Source organism: Phyllostomus discolor, chromosome 12, assembly GCF_004126475.2.
Source record: "Phyllostomus discolor isolate MPI-MPIP mPhyDis1 chromosome 12, mPhyDis1.pri.v3, whole genome shotgun sequence".
Lineage (NCBI taxonomy): Eukaryota > Metazoa > Chordata > Mammalia > Chiroptera > Phyllostomidae > Phyllostomus > Phyllostomus discolor.
In genome coordinates, this window is record NC_040914.2 from 12439788 (window position 1) to 12457241 (window position 17454).

The 17454-nt window shown below is 40.3% G+C and overlaps 1 protein-coding gene across 1 annotated transcript; it reads right to left on the reverse strand.

Moving 5' to 3' along the window:
- Positions 1-2374: 2374 nt before the first annotated feature.
- Positions 2375-15036, reverse strand: LOC114511407 (carcinoembryonic antigen-related cell adhesion molecule 21-like). The gene is made up of 3 exons (XM_028530107.2): positions 14874-15036; positions 13640-13990; positions 2375-2701 (listed from the first exon to the last, which is right to left on the reverse strand). The coding sequence occupies exons 1-3, from the start codon at positions 14935-14937 to the stop codon at positions 2421-2423; spliced, it is 696 nt and encodes a 231-aa protein (XP_028385908.1). The 5' UTR covers positions 14938-15036; the 3' UTR covers positions 2375-2420.
- Positions 15037-17454: the final 2418 nt, after the last annotated feature.

The following is a 17454-nucleotide window of genomic DNA, read 5'->3' on the forward strand; positions in this document are numbered from 1 at the left end:
ATTAGGCCTATAATCATCACTTATTCATATATGATCCAAACACAGATATCTCCAAGCTTAGCAACACATTCCTGAATTGATTTCTTGATGGCGTTAACAATTTGCTCACTATATCATGAGATTGTTTTTCTCTATATTTTAATGTTTTCTAGTTTTTTTTTTCCTTAGAATTGGAAAGCCCTGAGACCTTCCCAGTATTCTCAGGGATACTAATTAGTTTTAAAATTAAACAATCAAGCCACTGGTTGTGTCTCTCTGTGTTGATATCTCTATGTCCATCTCTTCTGGAAATAATTAGAATTGGTTTATAATTCTTCAAATTAATTAACTTACACAAATTAAAATATAATAAAAACTAACCCAATTTTAGTTCATTAATGGCCAATATTTTTCATAAACAATGTTATTTTTGCTAAATATATTAATAACCTATCTAAAGGATGAGTCAACAATATACATAATATTGATGTATACGCATACAATTGAAATACTTTCATGTTTCTGATGAGAATGGATGTGACTGTCCTGGAATAGATGTTATTGTTCACATGGTGAAAATATTGAATACTACTTTAAGAAGAAGTTTTGTGAACCATGTGTACACATGTGTTTAAAAAAAAAAACTAAACATGTGTAATTAATGAACTGCTTGCCTTTCTCCATACTAATTAATGTAAATATCATTATATATTTAAAATATTTATAATTCAAAAATAACTTCTTCAAATGTCTATTTACTTACTATCCAACGCAGTAGACAGAAGAATAAATAAGAACATAAAAATTAAGAAAATATCTTTAAACCCAAAGCAGACTATTCCTTGTTTCTGTGGAGTGGTCTCTGTGACATCCTGCCTGGGGTCTGTTCTCTGGGCCCTAGAGGATAGCTAGGGTGGTTGAAAAAATCCCACCACATGTAGTGGATTTGGGAAGAGATTCTCCCTGCAAGAGAATAGCTTGCTTCCCAGTCACTTGAGTCTGGATTGATAATGAGAAGTGATAAGGGTGGGAGAAAATGCCATTGAAAGACCAAAATTGTAAAGTTAAGAGCTTTTGTGACTTTGCCACCTACTTGCCATGATAAGACAAACAACAGGGAAGTTGAGTCCACACTGTGAATGGTTTGAGGGGACAATGCCTCATCTGAGGGTCGGACAAGGCAAGAAATTAGAGTAGAAATAAGAGTGTAGTGGGTAAAGCAGTTGAATGACTAAATCTAAGAGAGACCTCCCAAAGCTTTCCTGATGGTAACAAGCCCTCTAAAGAAGAATAGCTTGTGATGCAATAGGGAACATGGATGGGTTGAAGGGGTTATTTTATTATATAAGCTTGTCAGAGAAAACATCCATGTCTTTGTGACATTTGAGTGAGACCTATAAAGGAGCAGATGGGGTTATGGAGGACTTGGCTGGTGACTCGTAATTTCACCTGATTAGTTACCTAAGTGTGGAAGAACTGACTTTCACTACATATTTTTTTCTCTGATGAAGTTTTTTTTTCTATAAAACAAGATGAAAGTTTTAACAGTCACCCGAGGTTAGAAAGCTTCACCCTGAGAAATTCTTTGTAGCTCTGAGTGGTATCCTCTTCTCCAAGAGATACCAGAGACCAAGGAGGTCAAATTTAGCTTCATAAGGCATGAGGTCATTTTAAATTTCATGGGCATTTATCTGAAATAGGACACATGAGGTAAAGTGTTGGTTTTATTTCCAAAACTTCCAATTATATATTACTAACAAAAAGGAGAGAAATGTATTGATGTTATAGAAATAATTTTAATGACATATAAATAAGAATCCTTAAGGCTTTAGAAATCTTTTGAAAGAAAGAGAAAGACTAAGATCAGTGTTGTTACTCACATGAGTGTCCCCTTGTCCATTCCCAATGCTTACAACAGTATCTAGGTGCCCTCCACATGTTTACATAAAGAAATACAGAGCACAGGTCTGTGAGCTCATCATCTGATCCCAATGGTTATCACAGGACCATTGTGGACATGATACCTCCACTGTGGACATGGTACAAATGAGACCAACCCAAGATGACAGTTGTCTGAAATATGACCTTAATTCAACCATAATGACAATGTCTGTTCACATTTTTGAGTATTTATTGATGCACTGCAAATCTTCTAAGAACTATTCATCTTCAAAAAATCTATTATAATACTGCAAAACTTTTTTAAAGATTTTATTTATTTATTTTTAGAGAGGGAAAGGAGAGAGAAAGAGAGAGAGAGAGAGACATCAATGTGCGGTTGCTGGGGGCCGTGGCCTGCAACCCAGGCATGTACCCTGACTGGGAATTGAACCTGCAACACTTTGGTTCACAGCCCGTGCTCAATCCACTGAGCTATGCCAGCCAGGGCTGCTGCAAAACTTTTTATTTAGAATTTAATAACATATGGGAAGAAAGGAGGGTCACTCAAATTTCACATCCAGTGTAACTGACCAACTTTCAGTAGACCTGATGGGGTTGGAAACTTCACACCAGTAATACCCAGCATCTTCTCTCTTCACAGGGTCTATGGTGAGGCTTCGGTGGTCTTCTGATATCTTCATGCGTTCATTGAGCTTCAGATTCATGCCCTTGAACAACCAGTGGATGAACAGTGCATTTGTGTTGCAGGTCAAGACCACAGAATCCTTATTCTCTGTGACTGTGGTGTTACTGGCTACCAGGGAGACCACTAATTCAGGCTCTGTAGAGAAACAGGGAATGTGACTGTTTAAAAATGGGCTTAATACATGGAGCCGTGCTACTTATTTAGTCTCAACAACTCACAGCCCACAGTGAGCTATGTAATGGCCACCAGAGTATGTTCCCAACATTTACAGAAGGACAATTGTCTAAGTTCTTGTAAAATTATGTAAGGAGAGAACTACATCTAGCCTGTAGTCCCATATAACCCCAGTATGACTCCATTCATACTCCCTCAGTCATCTGAGTTAGCAGCTCCAAAAGCCCCTTCCCAGCTCATATGTCCAATAACCTCATCATCAGATAGAATTTTTCTCCCATGAGCTTTTATTGATCTTTTCCTAGGACTTCTTTTTTTTGTTTCCTGACAAAACATCAGGTCCCACACCTTGTATCAACTTTTATCCATGTTGTGGAAGGCAGGCTTACCACCATATCCATCTCAGGAGCCAAGGAAGTTTATAGTAAGTAGAAAAGTATTTAGCTTTTGTTAAATAATTTATTATGCAGTAAAGACTGTTCAATGGAGAAAAGTCACTCTTTTCAACAAATGGATTGCACAACAATATTCACATGCAGACAAGTGACATGGGTGAGTGTCTGACACCACACACACAAATTCAGTCAAAGAGATCAAATTCTAAAGGATACCCCTAAAACTATAAATGCTAAGAGGAAGGATGGGAAGAAGCATTATGACATTGATTTGACAATGACTTTTATAAATATGACACTAAGAACAAAGGTAAAAAATAGACAATTGGGATTTTGTCAAAATAAATATTTTTCTTCATCAAAACACAAGTTGAAAGGTGACCTATGAAATATGAGAAAATACTTTGCAAATCATAAGGCAAATAAAAGGTTAATATCTAGAATATACAAAAAATCATGTACAGAGAGGGAAGATGGCGATGGGGTAGGAGGGAGCCTGTTCCACTTTTCCCTACACACAGGAGAAGGCCTAGCTGATCTGCAGAGGAACAGAGCAAACAGCCAACAGTACACCAACATACATGAAAATAAGAGACCAAAAATTGTATTGGACACTGAAAAAACAGACGGTAAGGAGAGGGCTTCAGGACAATAAGGTCCCAGGGACCAGTTTGGAGATGAGGGCAGCTGAAGCCCCAGGCCTGACACCTGTCCCTGGGTCTTTCAGAGTCCTTGGGAGGGAGCAGTTGACCCTGCTCCATGGCCAATCAAGGTTTAGACAGCACTGGGATAGACCTGATTGCTTGAAGTCACAGAGAGGGGAATAAGGACTAAGTGGAAAACACACAGGGGCTGTGATCACCCACAGGGTCTGTGGACACCAGCTTGGGAGACTTGAGAGTCATGCAGTGATGGACACTGACCCAGATAGTCACTTGTCTGGCAGAAGAATTGGGCTATATGGAGCAGTGGGCTTGAGTAGGAGGAATTTCTCAAAAATAAAAACTTTGGGGAATTCTCCTGCAATAGCCACTCAGCCTCCTTCCCACCCAGCTGGGCAGTGATCCTGAGGTTGTACGGAAGTTCATGGAGAAGGCCTTGCACACCCCCAAAGCACTGGGAAGAGTGCATACCCAAACCCTCAGGACTGAGGCAGCCGGGCCTATCCCGTGTGTGCATGTCCACACCCCAGCCCATAGAGGTAACCCTGGGGAAACAATGCTCTCAGGAAGACCTGAATTCTACACCAAGGAGCCAGGGAAAGGCACCAGGGTAGCTCTTGGGAGAGTGTACACAAGACTTGCTGAGTGCACATCCAGAAGTGAGAAAAGCCATATCAGTCACCCCTCAGCCTGTTGGAGCCAACAAGACCAGAAAAAACAGTTTGGCCAGTTTGAAACAAACAAAAGGTGTTTTGTTGTTTTTGTTTTTTTGTTTTGTTTTGTTTTGTTTTTAAGTAATCTTTTATTTTTTAAATTTTATTATTGTTTTATCTTTCAGTACCTTTTCCCTCTCTTTCCTTATTTCTTGTTTTATTCCTTTTTCCTTTCTTTCCAATTTTATCTCTTCTTCTTCCCTTCTTTTGCGTTTTTTTTTTGCCCCAAATACCCACAAGTGAGACAATAAAACCAGGAACTGTGAAAAGACCAGAGTTGAACCCAAAGAGGAGGCATCCCAAGAGTTGAGATAGTGAGATAAAATTCACTTTGCTATTACAGAGAACCTGCAAGTTATTGCATATTTGTATTATTATTTTTTCATTATTCTTACATCTTTTACTTTAGTAGTATTTTTGTGTACCTCTTCTTTCTGTACAGTCTTCTTTGCTTGGCTGGTTATATTGTATCATTTGACAGGTTTCCCCTGTTCTATCTTTCATAATGTGTTGCTAATTTACTATCCTTCATGTCACTTGTGTTCCTTTAGCACACTACTCAAGGTACTATACTCCTTATTCTTGTTATCCAGATCACATAGATTCTATCATATGACTGTTGCTCTAATATTATTGCAAATAATAGCTGTTCCATAAATCATAAATACTTCACAACACCCCTCCCAGATCATAGCCCACTTCACAGTTTCCTGAAGCCTATTACTGTAAGTGGTTAACTCTATTCTCTCACACAGTACATCTATTTTCTATCCTTTACTCTCACCTTACCTCAGAATCTGACCTCCCACAACCTCACTACTTTCTAGATCCAACTCACAATCTTTCCCTCCCCAACAAGAGTCTTATCTTCTTTGTATACTTTCTAAAAAGTGGCTAGTTGGGTGAAAGATCATGGTTAACACTAAACATAGCCAAAGGATCTCCTATCTCTTAACCAGCTGCTCCTATAAATATCATTGAATACTTTCTTGCTGTCTTAAACCATTTTGCCTTCCCCCTCCAACTGATCACAAAAAAATAGGTGTAAGCTATTAACATTAGGATACCTGCTAGAAGAGGAAACCCAACAACAAAGGAACCCCCAACAGATAACAACAGAAGAAGGTAAAGGAGACAGTGGAAGCCACACTAACTTCAATCCAGGAACTATTTGGAAATACAGTTAAATAGTGGAGAAACTACTCAGAGCAAAAAACTGAACACGAGCAAGAGAGAATCCTCCAAACCTTGTACACACAGAAGAACCAGCTTCAATACAACCTTCCCTCACCAGCACAACAAAATACAACAGGTGGTGGACAGAGTGAGCCTCAGTTAACCAGCTGGTTGGAAGGACCCACCAAAGAAAGACCAAATAATAATCAAAACCCAAAGACAAACACAGAGCACTCTTAACCAGCAGTCTATGACCAGTGAGCTTGGGACACCAAGGAGACTGCACCACTGAATCTCACAGGTATTCTACCACAGAAGTTCACACCATAAACCCAGGCAACCAGAACAGATCAATTTAAGAAGCTGAAGCTAACACAAAGAGTCTCACAAACAATGGGAAGACAAAGAAACAATCCCCAAATGAAAGGAAAGGAGAAAGCCTCAGAAAGAATGCTAAATGAAATACACACAACAACTATCAGATATTGAGTTCAAAGCAATGGTTATCTGGAAGTTCAATGAGTTCACTAGGAATTACCAGAAACTACAGGGAAACTACAATGAACTCATTGCAAACTATATCAACACGGAAAAGGAAATAGAAACTATCAGCAAGGGCCAAGAGGAAATGAAAAATACAATTTCTGAAATGAAGAACACAGCAGAAGGAATGAAAAGCAGGGTCGATGAAGCAGAAGATTGGATTAGCGAGCTGGAGAACAAAGTAGAAAACAGCATCCAGAAATAGCAAGAAAAGGAAAAGAGGCTCAGAAAGAATGAAGAGGGATTAAGAGAAATGCAAGACAATATGAAACGTAATAATATCCGTATAATAGGGATACCAGAAGGAGAAGAAGAAAAGCAAGGGATCAAAAACCTAGTTGAACAAGTAATGAAGGAGAACTTCCCTAATTTGATGAGAGAAAAAGTCACACAAATCCAGGAAACACAGAGAGTCCCAATAAAGAGGAACCCAAAGAGACCCACCCCAAGGCACATCATAATTAAAATGACAAAATTTCAACACAAAGAGAGAATCTTAAAGGCAGCAAGGGAGAAAAAGGAAGTAACATACAAGGGAGCCCCAATAAGGTTAGCAGCTGACTTCTCAATGGAAACACTCCAAGCCAGAAGAGAGAGTGGCAAGAAATATTCCAAGTAATGAAAACCAGAGGTCTGCAACCAAGGCTACTGTACTTAGCAAGGCTCTCAATCAAGATAGAAGGCCAAATAAGAAGCTTCCCAGACAAAAGAAGTCTAAATGAATGCATCTCCACCAAACCAGCTCTGCTGAAGATGCTAAAGGGAATGATCTAAGGAAAGTAAAGAAGAGAGAGAGACAGAGAGGAACACAGGTATGAAAATGCAATGAATAAGTATCTATCAATAATAACCTTAAACGTAAATGGATTAAATGCTCCAATCAAAAGACAGAATAGCTGAATGAATAAGAGAGCATGACCCACACATATGCTGCCTACAAGAGACCCACAAAGGTGTTGGGGCCCACCCTGCCTGGTCTCAAGAAGCTGTAATCCCCCACCCCCTGGCCCTGTGGCTAAGGTTGAGTAAGAGGCCTCTAAACCAGGAAACACTAAGGAGACAATTTTCCAGGCAGGAATGCTGCCTGTTCTGTGCCGACCCCCAGTGCTTGATCAGTTAGCCAATGATGGGTAAAGTTCCCCAAGGGGGAAATCACCTAAAACAGGCATGATCATGTGAAAGCCACAGGGAAGGCCTTGAGGGGCTGTGAAAATGAAGGGGTGATCGATTTCAACCCCTGTCCCCTCAGCTTTGTCAAAACCTGAATCCTTGTTCTTAGTTGTGAGAAATCCAAGTCTCCTGGCTGCCTTTGTCTCCTCTGACCTACTCAGGCCTGCAGAAATAACAGGGGCAGTGCAGTCCAGACCAGAGTCGGTGGACCCCCGGGATAATCAGGCCTGGGACATAGAGTATGCGAGATCCTGTGAGATCTGCTTGCTGGAGGAAGCTCTTGAATTTGAATATGAAGGCACAGGCAGGAAACAAAACTAGCTCTTTAGGTACTGTAGTCCTTTTAAGTGCAAAAAAACCAGAATCTCAGCCCAGAATCTCAGCGTGAGTTCTGCCAGCCCCTTTGAAAGCTACCTATTTGTTTGATCTTCCCTGGCAGACTGTAATCCACAAACTGTATCTGTATTCTTAATAAAAACCTACTCAGATAGTGATTCATGGCGCTCTCCACTAGAGATAGTGGCCATGCTTTTCCTATTTCTCCACAGGACTCGATTATCTGTATGTATGTTTTCTTGTATCTCAAGCATCTGCAGCAGTAATAGATACTGCTGGACTGTATCCTCCTCACAAAAGACCTACACAGACTGAAAATGAAGAGCTGGAAACAAATTTTCCAAGCAAACGGACAGGAAAAAAAAAAAAAGCCAGGGTAGCAATACTCATATCAGACAAAATAGACTTCAAAAAAGGGCCGTAAAGAGAGACAGAGAAGGTCACTTCATAATATTCAGGGGAAGAATCCACCAAGAAAACATAAACATTGTGTTTGGGTGCATTATGTATTGTACCCAAATACATAAAGAAAACCTTAGAGGACTTCAACAAAGATATTAACAGCAACACAATTATAGTAGGGGATTTTAACACCCCACTGTCAAAAATGGACCGATCTTCCAAACAAAATATCAACAAAGATATTGTGGAAGTGAACAATGTCCTAGTTAAGATGAACTTAACAGATATATATTTAGAGCCCTTCATCCCAAAGAAGCTAAATAAACATTTTTTTCAACTGCATGTGGAACATTTTCAAAGATAGACCATATGATAAAATATAAAGCAAGCCTCAACAAATTCAGGAAAGTTGAAATCATACCAAGCATTTTCTTTGACCACAAGGGGCTGAAACTAGAAACCAGTCCCTCCCCCCCTCCCCCACCCCCCCCCAAAAAAAACCATTAGAAATCATGGAGATTGAATATCGTGCTATTAAACAATTAATGGGTCAAGAATGAAATTAGGGAAGAAATAAAAAGTTTCTGGAAGGAAACGAAAATGAACTCACAACAACCCAAAACTTATGGGACACAGGGAAAACAGTCAAGAGAGGGAAATTCATAGCAATACAGGCCTACCTAAAAAATGTAGAAACATTTCAAACAAACAATCTAACCCTACAAGAATTTGAGGAATAACAAAGACAGCTCAGAGCAAGTATAAGGAAGGAAATAACCAAGATCAGAGCAGAATTAAATGGCTTAGAGACTAAAAGCACAATTCTAAGGACCAATGAATCCAGGAGCTGGTTCTTTGAAAAGATAAGCAAAATTGACAAGCCTTTAAGCAGGCTCATCAAGAAAAAAAAGAGAGAGGACCCAAATAAACATAATCAGAAATGAAAGAGGAGAGATTACAACTGACAACACAGAAATACAAAGAATTGTAAGAAATTACTATGAAGAACTGTATGCCAAGAAATTTGAAAACCCAGGTGAAATGGACAAATTTCTAGAAAAATATAATCTTCCAAAACTCAATGAAAAAGAAGCAGAAAGCCTGAAGAGACCAATAACCACAGATGAAATTGAAACAATAATCAAAAAACTCCCAACACACAAAACCCCTGAACCATATGGTTTCACAGAAGAATTCTACAAAAGCATTTAAGGAAGAGCTAATCCCTATCCTTCATAGACTATTCTCAAAAATCCAAAATGATGGAAGACCCCTAAACTCTTTCTATGAAGCCACTATCATCCTAATTCCAAAACCAGATAAAGACAAAATAAAGAAAGAAAACTTCAGGCCACTATCGCTAATGAACATAGAAGATAAAATCCTCAACAAAACATTGGCAAACCACATCCAACAGTACATTAAAAAGATCATACACCATGACTAAGTGGGATTCATCCCAGGGATGCAAGGGTGGTTCAATATTAACAAATCAGTAAATGCAATACATCACATAAACAAAAGCAAAGACAAAAATCACATGATCATATCAATAGATGAGGAAAAAAGACTTGACAAGGTACAACACCATTTAGGATAACAAACTCAGCAAAGTGTGAATAGAGGGAGCATCCCTCAACATAATAAAGGTTATATATAAGAGACCTATGGCCAACATCATACTCAATGGGCAAAAACTAAAATCTTTTACACTAAGATCGGGAACAAGACAAGGTTGTCCACTTTCACCACTTCAATTCAAGATAGTATTGGAAGTTTTAACCACAGTGATCAGACAAGAAAAGGAAAGAAAAGGCATCCAAATTGAAAAGGAGGAAACAAAACTGTCACGGTTTGTAGATGACATGATAGTGTACATAGAAAATCCTATAGACTCCACAAAAAAAAAAAAATGCTTGACCTAATAAATGAATTTGGCAAAACAGTAGGATACAAAGTCAATATCCAGAAATCGAAGGTATTTTTGTATACCAACAATGAAACAGCAAAAGCAGAAATCAAGAAAAAATTGTATTCAATATAGCGAAAAGAAAAATAAAATATCTAGGAATAAACTTAACCATAAAGCTAAAAGACCTATATGCAGAAAACTACATAACAATGAAGAAAGAAATCAAAGAAGACACAAACAAATAAAAACATACACCGTGTTCATGGATTGGAAGAATTAACATCATCAAAAATTTCATACAACCCAAAGCAATTTACAGATTCAATGCAAAACCTATTAAATTACCAATGGCATATTTCACAGACATAGATAAAACACCTCAAAAATTTATATGGAACCATAAATGACCCTGTAGCTGCTGCAATTTTGAGAAAGAAGAGCAAAGTAGGAGGGATCAGAATACTTCATACCAAACTCTATTACAACGCCACTGTAATCAAAACAGCCTGGTACTGGCATAAAAATTGGCACTTGGATCAGTGGAACAGAATAGAGAGCCCAGAAATATACCCACATCTCTATGGACAATTAATATTCGACAAAGGGGCAGCAACATAAAATGGAGTAAAAATAACTTCTTCAACAAATGGTGTTGGGAGAACTGGACAGCTATGTGCAAAAAATGAAACTGGAGCACCGATTTACACCATACACAAAAATAAATTCAAGGTGGATAGAATATTTAAATATAATCTGTGATACCATTACAGTCCTAGGGGAGAACATAGGCAGGGAAATCTCAAATATTTCATGCAGCAAGATTTTTGCTGATATGACCCCTAGAGCAAGGGACATAAAGGAAAGAATTATCAAATGGAATCCCATCAAAATAAAAAGCTTCTGCACGGCTAAAGAAAACAGTTTTAAATAAAAAGAGAACCAACCATATGTGAAAACATACTTGCCAATGATAACCTCAGACAAGGGTTTAATTTCCAAAATATAAAAAGAATTGACTTGACTCCACTCTAAGAAGACAAGCAAACCAATTATAAAATGGGCAAAGGACTTGAACATAAACTTCTCAAAGAAGGACATACAGAGGATCCAGAGACACATGAAAAGATGCCCAATACAACTAGCTGTCAGAGATCTGCAAATTAATACCATAATGAGATACCACTTCACACCAGTCAGAATGGTCATCATAAACAAAGCAATGGACAACTAGTGTTGGAGAGGTTGTGGGTAAAAGGGGACCCTAATGCACTGTTGGTGGGATTGCAGACTGGTGCAACCACTATGGAAAACAGTATGAACTTTTCTGAGAAAACTAAAAATAGATCTGTCTTTTGACCCAGAAATTCCACTGCTAGGATTATATCCTGAGAACCCTGAAACACCAATCCAAAAGAACTTATGCACTCCAATGTTCATAGCAGCACAATTTATGATAGCCAAGTGCTGGAAACAACCTAGGTGCCTATCAGTGAATGAATGGATCAAAAACTATGGCACATTTACACAATTTAATTCTATGCAGCATAAAGAAAGAAGAAGCTCCAACCCTTTGAAACAGTATGGATGGAACTGGAAAGCATTATGCTGAGTGAAATAAGCCAGATGGTGAAAGACAAATACCATATGATGTCACCTTTAACAGGAACCTAAACAATAAAACAAACAAACAAGAAAAATATAACAAAAGACACTGAAGTAGAGAAGAGGCTGACAATGACCAGAGGGGAGCTGGGAGGGAATTTCATGGGGAAAGGGGAAGGGTTTACAGGAATAAATATAAAGGACTCATGGACAAAAACTAGTGGGGGGTGGAAATGGGAGGAAAGTCGGGAGCGATGCAGGGGTGGACTGGGATGGGAGTAAAAGATAGAAAACAGTACTTGAACAACAATTAAAATTAGAAAAAAGTAATGTACAATTCAACAGTCATCACAAAACCATATATGAACTGGCTTAGAAATGAACAAAACACTTCAATAGACATTTCTCCAGAGAATATATGCAACAGGCCAAAAGTCACAGAAAAAAATGCTCAACACCACTATTATTTACAAAAAATAAATGCCAAAACTCCCTAGGTTGACTTAGTTGCTTGTGATGTTGGTGTGGTTAATTTTGCTCTGCAAGTAAGAGAATAAAAATGGCCCCATGTAGTACCTTCTTTTTCTCCAATCAGAGCTTCTTCAACCAGAGTTGGCTCCTCTCACATCTCAGTCAACTTGAGTCTTTGAAAGAACCCAGGAAACCTGTGCATCACTACAAAATGCATGGGAATTTGGGTGCTCAGAGAATGCATGGCCTCCAGATACATGTGTGGTGGGAAGTACAGACTTTCTCAGGTGTCCTTTAAGTATAAGTGTTCAGTTATGGAAAGACATGACTTTGTGTCAGATACACTCCTATAATTCTGATTCTTCACAGACCACCTGACTGCCTGGTTGACAAGAAGTGTTTCCTTCCAGCTGCACAGACTTCTATCACCCAGCTGAAGTGTTTTTCTATGAGGCACCATTTCCCAGGAAATCCCAGAGGCTGGGGTTTGTACTGAAATAACACATAGCAAGCAGGGGCAAGCCGGTGGTCAGTTGACTACTCAGGCCTTTGGACCAAGAGGACTTTCAAGGTGAATGTGAGCCAAATGAGTCAGGATAGGCCACCTGAGTGGGACAACTGTGCAGTAACTCTGTTACTGCAGGTAACTTGGTTCTAAAGTAAAAATACATTATTTTTTATTTTTATTTTTTTTGTCCACTACACAGACCAAAGTGTATTCATATTAACTGAGGACACCTAAGACAAAAGGATCCTCACCAGTTTATTGAGAGAGAATCCCCTGGGATGATCCCTGGTGAATTAGAACCTTCCAGGAGTATCTTTTTTTCTCAGTTTCTTTCTGGGAATGCTGACCATTTCCTGAACCTTCCTAAGTCACACAGGGCAGTCAGGAATATCCAAGAATATTGTCTAACTGAGCTTTCCACACACAGACCCAAACGATACTGAATTCCATTTTTGCCAAGATGTGGCTCTTGGGCCTGAGCCCCAACTGGTGACAAGCACCAGACCCTTGTGACTTGGGTAGCTGTTAAACCATTACACACTCAGCTTTTACCAGGAGGATAACCCCAAGCTGGCATAGACTCAAGAGACATGCTGGAGTCAAGATCCTTGGTACAGTGTTCTGGAGAGTGGTTTCTGAACTGAGCTTGAGAAGAATTTCAGGAGGCCTCTCAGACCATGCTCTGACCTAGTACAAGAGGGTCATTCTCAGGGTCAATTTCATAGGCAGGTGCTTGGAATGCTTAACTGAGGCAAGTCTCATTTTTCTGAGTTACTTCCATCTTAGTAATACCCCTGTCTGCATTGACTGTCTGCAGGGCTGGAATTTAGGAAGGGAACTGAGATCTTAGGAAGTTTGTCTATACTCTTGTATATCGTGCATTTAATGTCAAATCCCAACCTGAAACAAAATGCAGAGTGGAATGCAGGTAGATCCAGGATTATCAGTCCTGTGTGTGAAGCAGAAGTCACCCCACCCAACACCAACAGGTCAGAGAGCAATCACTCACCATATACAGTAAGCCTTCCAAATCCTATTTCTTTTTTTGAATCTGTAAGGTAGACTACTATAGTGTACATTCCTGCATCAGCTTTGGAGACCTTCTTTATCAGCAAGGACCAATCTGGTTCTAATACCACTCGTCCAAATGAAGGACATCTGAAATACATTTCTGGCTTTTCTATAAGAAATGCAAGTACATTATTTTGGTTCGCGCCTTCCCCCTTGTACCAACGGAGGCCTGAATGATTGGGAGGCTTATTTTGGACACGCAGAAGTACTTCCTTCCCTTCAGCAGCATAGGTTGACACAATAGCAAGTTGAGCTGTGGTGGGCTGGCACCAGAAATTGAAGAGTGAGACTAGAAAATAAGAAAAAAAAATCTATGATTTTATGAAAGCATTGTGATTGAAAAACAAAGCCCTAAAACCTGAGCAGGTCTCTTTACCTCTCAGCCTTTGTCTATGTGTGTGTGTCTCCCATGGTCAAGGTCAACAGCATGACCTCCATTACTTGAGCACCTCTGAAATTGTTATCTTCTCTGTTTCAAATACTTTTTTTCCAGGTGTTTTCCTACTCTTCCCCTCACTGTGCTCAGACTCCTTCTGCCACTCAGGGGCACTTTTGAAAACACCTTTCCTGACTACCTTCTCTAAAGATCCTCTGTCTGCACTTTTTGATCAGACCCTGCTCTGCATTTTTCATGGCTCTTGTGGGTACCTGACATCACACCTAGATCCTTCCTTTTCCCTTTCTCCTCCATAGAACATGAGCGTAATGAAAGCAGGGCCACATTTGATCTTGTACCTCCAGTAACTTCAACAGGCTGGAAGAACTTGGAATTGAATGAATGAGCAATTCCAGGCTTGTACCTTCTGGGGTGTAGTCAACCATTTCTGAGGTTGGTGGTAAAGACCATGTCTAGCACCCCTAGATAAGTTTTTTTCTAGTGTTTCATGACATAAATCAGTATTAATATTATCAGTTTTCATAATTAAATACTCAATGATGAATAATAGGAAATAAACAACAATTGAGGTTTTCCTGCCTCTCACCACTTCCAGATTACAAGATTTTCCTCTTGCTAAGCCCCCTTCCTCATCCTGCTCTGCTCCTTTGTCCTTCACCCTCATTTTCAAACAGAAGCCTTCCCTCTTTTCTTGGAGCATTGGCCTCTTCAGAAGATCCCAGCCAGTCTCTAGGTCAAAACCTTAGTCTACCCCAGGGAATTGTCTCCTACTTACTGGCCACCAGGAGCCCTTGCCAGTGGACAAGTCCTCTGTGGGTAGAGACTGACAGGGATCCCATGGTGTCTGCTGTCTCCTCTGTGACTGTGTCTTTGAGAGAAGCTTGAGGTTCAGTGAGGCTCACAGGCACCTTTGTCCAGAATGGTGCAATGTGCTGTGTGTCCTACCTGTTTGCTGAGCTTTATTCTGACACAAGTTTACGATTCTTGTAATGTGAGCTGGGGGCAGGGACTATTCACAGGACCCTCCCACTCCATGCCCTCACTCTGCCACCCTTGTCCCTTCTAACCAGCTAGCACTGCCCTTCTCTAATTTGGTTCTCTGGGAACTCCTGAAGTCTCTCAACATCACACAAATTCACACATGCATATAAACATTCATAAATATTCACTCTCATGCTGAGTTTGGAAAAGCAGAAGCCAGGTTTATCAGGATTTTGGGCATTTTCCACAGCCCCCTGTCAGGTGAACATTTGCCTTTCCCCCAGTTTCCTTCTATCATATTTGACTTTTCCCTTCAGAGCAGTAGTTCTCAAGCTAAAACAGAAAAACACCACCATGGCTGGTGTAGCCCAGTGGACTGAGCATGGGCTGTGAACCAAAGGGTCACCGGTTCAATTCCAAGTCAGGGCACATGCCTGGGCTGCAGGCAAGGTCGCCAGTGGGGGCCATGTGAGGGAAACTACACACTGATATTTCCCTCTTCTCTCTCCCTTCCTTTCTCTGTAAATGTAAATAAATAAAATATTTATAGAAAAAAGAAAAACCTATCACAAGTATGTCACCACTGCCACCCCTATTATGCATCAGATCACCTGTGAAACTTTGGAAACATCACAATACCCTGGTGACACCTTAAAAACACAGCTTCAGCAGCTGTCCCACTAATGTGGATGCCCATGCAAACTTCGATCTTTTGACATGAGGATAGAACCATTTCTTCTACTCTCCTGTGCACAGGAAAAGACTTCAGATTCTGTTAAATTGCAAATTCAATATGGCAGTGGTGCAGTGGATCAGAGACTCTACCTCTAACAAGCTCCCAGGAGAGCTTACTGACCTGTAGGGGCTTGTCAAGCCTGTCATGTGGCCCCCTGAGCTTGTCAGGGTTGCTGCACAGCTCCTTTTTATTAACAGTCTCTAGAAGTAGCAGGTGGGACAGAACAGTCAAGAGGGAGGGTCCAAGAAAAGCCTGTTGAAACAGGGGGTGAAAATCAGCCTCTTCCATCTTCTTAGCCAAAGTCAGGTTCCTGTGTCTATTTCATGTGTGTCTCAATATTTCCCCCTACAGGACAGAAGTACAAATGCAACCAATGTCAGGGACTTTCCAGGGACCCTGATCAGTACAGGGTGAGACCAGTGAAAAGGCAGGCATTATTGAGAGTACTCAGAGTCCAGAGTCAGGAGAACTTTCCCACCAGGGGAATGTGCTGTTTCAGACAGAGCTCTCTGTTTTCAAATGTTCAATGGAAGGACCTGGTGAAGGTTCTGCTGAGGCTTGGAGAGGGTGATGACCTGGAAGTTTGATCCCCCAAATTTTCTGTGTGTCCTCCATCACTACATTGAGATGTTGCATATGAGTCATTTCTGTGTCCCTGTCTTCCCACAGGGCCTAGGAGATGAAGCATCTCCATGTGAAAACTTCACTAGGGCCCTGTGTGTTGTTTTATTAGGAGAAGAGAGGTCTTTTAGAATCCTCAGCACCTCTGAGATGGAAGCAACCACAGATTCTGTGTTCTCCTGCCCCATTCTGTACAAGAAGTTTCCCTTGTTCCCCAAGACATCATGAACTGAAGACATGTCTTCAGAGACAACAGACAGTTGTCCCACAGCCCAAGAATTTTGAGAATGAAAAGTCTTCCCTGATTCCTGCAAGATTAGGGTGTGCTCTTTCCTCCTGGGACAGTAACTCTTCCAAGGGTTGAGGATCCAGAGTTTCTGTCAGGTCAGATATTTATGAGAACAGGAAAGACACAAGCCCTGGGTGATGAAACATAACCCACAAGGTGGGCCTGGGGAGGGCTGTGATTTTGGAGGAATAATATGTGTTCCAGCCTGTCACTGTTAGTAGGATCCTTTCATTCCTCCTGAAAGTATGAGAAGTAAGAGCCAAACCCGAGCATGAACCCAAGGAGTCGGTGACCTCCTCTCATGCTGATACCAAGTATTTTTGTTTTTCAAGAAACATAATATAACTGCAAGTGTCACTCACAGTGACAGGCTTCCATTGTGCAGTTTCCCTTAATGATTTAATGAGTGTTTACAGAGAATTTGTCATTTGTCAGGCTCTGAGCTGGACCTTGGAAACTCCAAAGAGAATAAGACATATGTGGGCCCTGTGCTCATTGACTTTACCTTGTAACAGCAACCAGCTTTGAGATAAATCATGGCTCTAAAGAATTATCCATAAACAAGTGGAGGGCCATAAAGGACAACTTCTGGAGCATTTACAACATGTACTTGAGTATCAGCTGATCTGAGGATCACAGAGAGCACTACTGAGAAAGGACTCTTGGATAAGACCTGAAGAGTTAGTGGCCATTTTCTCCTTGATAGACAAAGGGTGTTAAAAAAAAAGT

Excerpts from the sequence above, each read along its gene's own strand:
- LOC114511407 (XM_028530107.2), bottom strand. The coding sequence starts at position 14,937 with ATGGGATCCCTGTCAGTCTCTACCCACAGAGGACTTGTCCACTGGCAA. Across the intron at positions 13,991-14,873 it reads GCAAGGGCTCCTGGTGGCCA|TCTCACTCTTCAATTTCTGG; the intron begins GTAAGTAGGAGA and ends CTTATTTTCTAG. Across the intron at positions 2,702-13,639 it reads TGGAAGGCTTACTGTATATG|AGCCTGAATTAGTGGTCTCC; the intron begins GTGAGTGATTGC and ends GTTTCTCTACAG.